Source organism: Castanea sativa, chromosome 3 (genome assembly GCF_040712315.1).
Source record: "Castanea sativa cultivar Marrone di Chiusa Pesio chromosome 3, ASM4071231v1".
In the NCBI taxonomy this organism is placed as follows: Eukaryota; Viridiplantae; Streptophyta; class Magnoliopsida; order Fagales; family Fagaceae; genus Castanea; species Castanea sativa.
This window is the reverse complement of record NC_134015.1, coordinates 35,180,163-35,180,963: the sequence shown is the minus strand read 5'-3', so window position 1 is coordinate 35,180,963 and position 801 is coordinate 35,180,163. Positions and strand designations below refer to the sequence as shown.

The following is an 801-nucleotide window of genomic DNA, read 5'->3' as shown; positions in this document are numbered from 1 at the left end:
ACTTCAGAGCCTATTTAAGGGCTCCATAAAACTTGATAGACAAGAAAATATATTCTAAAATAACTCCTAATTGATACCTTACCATATCAGGAATCAAATTTGACCTAAAAAAACATTAAATGCACCTAAAAACAAGGAAAATACCTAAAAAACGTACTAAATAATAAAACCCTAAATAAAAGTTGATTTGGTCTGAAATTAGCAGATCCAAAATAGGAAAAAATCTGCCTTAACTGATATAGAGCTGGAAAGTCAATCAGCCATTAATTCAAGCCATAAATCACTCGCAATTAAGCCAGATCAGCCCTAAATAGCTTGAATTAAATTTATTACGTTTTCAGCTTCCTTTGGGCCAAGCTTGGAAAGTCCTGCATTAGAATCAGCCCAAATCTCTTGAATCAGCCCATTAACTGCTTCTTTGATCTTCTTAGATCTTGCTCTTGTAATGGGCCCAACAGGAACATGCAATGGATCCTTGAATGCTTGTTGATGCTCATCAACTAATGCTCCAAGCACTTTTATGCGTTTGATGAACCATGTTCTGCGTGCATTTATTCGTAGATTTGTAGTTGTGTATTTTGATGATATCCTAATTTATAGCAAAAATTTGGAAGAACATGTAATGCATTTGAAATCTGTTTTGGAAATTCTAAGGAAAAAAAGATTGTTTGTTAACCTCAAAAAGTGCACCTTTGTACGGATAAGCTTGTGTTTCTTGGTTTTGTTGTTAGTAAAAGAGGAATTGAGGTGGACGAGGAAAAGGTGAAGGCAATCCAAGAGTGGCCAATGCCTACAACAATC

General features: G+C 35.0%; 1 protein-coding gene across 1 annotated transcript in view; it reads left to right on the top strand.

The window, feature by feature from the left end:
* Nucleotides 1-490, top strand: part of LOC142628860 (uncharacterized) — a 6,564-nt gene extending 6,074 nt beyond the window's left edge. Inside the window, exon 4 of the mRNA XM_075802896.1 lies at nucleotides 432-490. Within this exon, the coding sequence (XP_075659011.1) occupies nucleotides 432-490 (59 nt within the window). The remainder of the gene's footprint in view (nucleotides 1-431) is intronic.
* The last annotated feature ends 311 nt before the right edge of the window (nucleotides 491-801 follow it).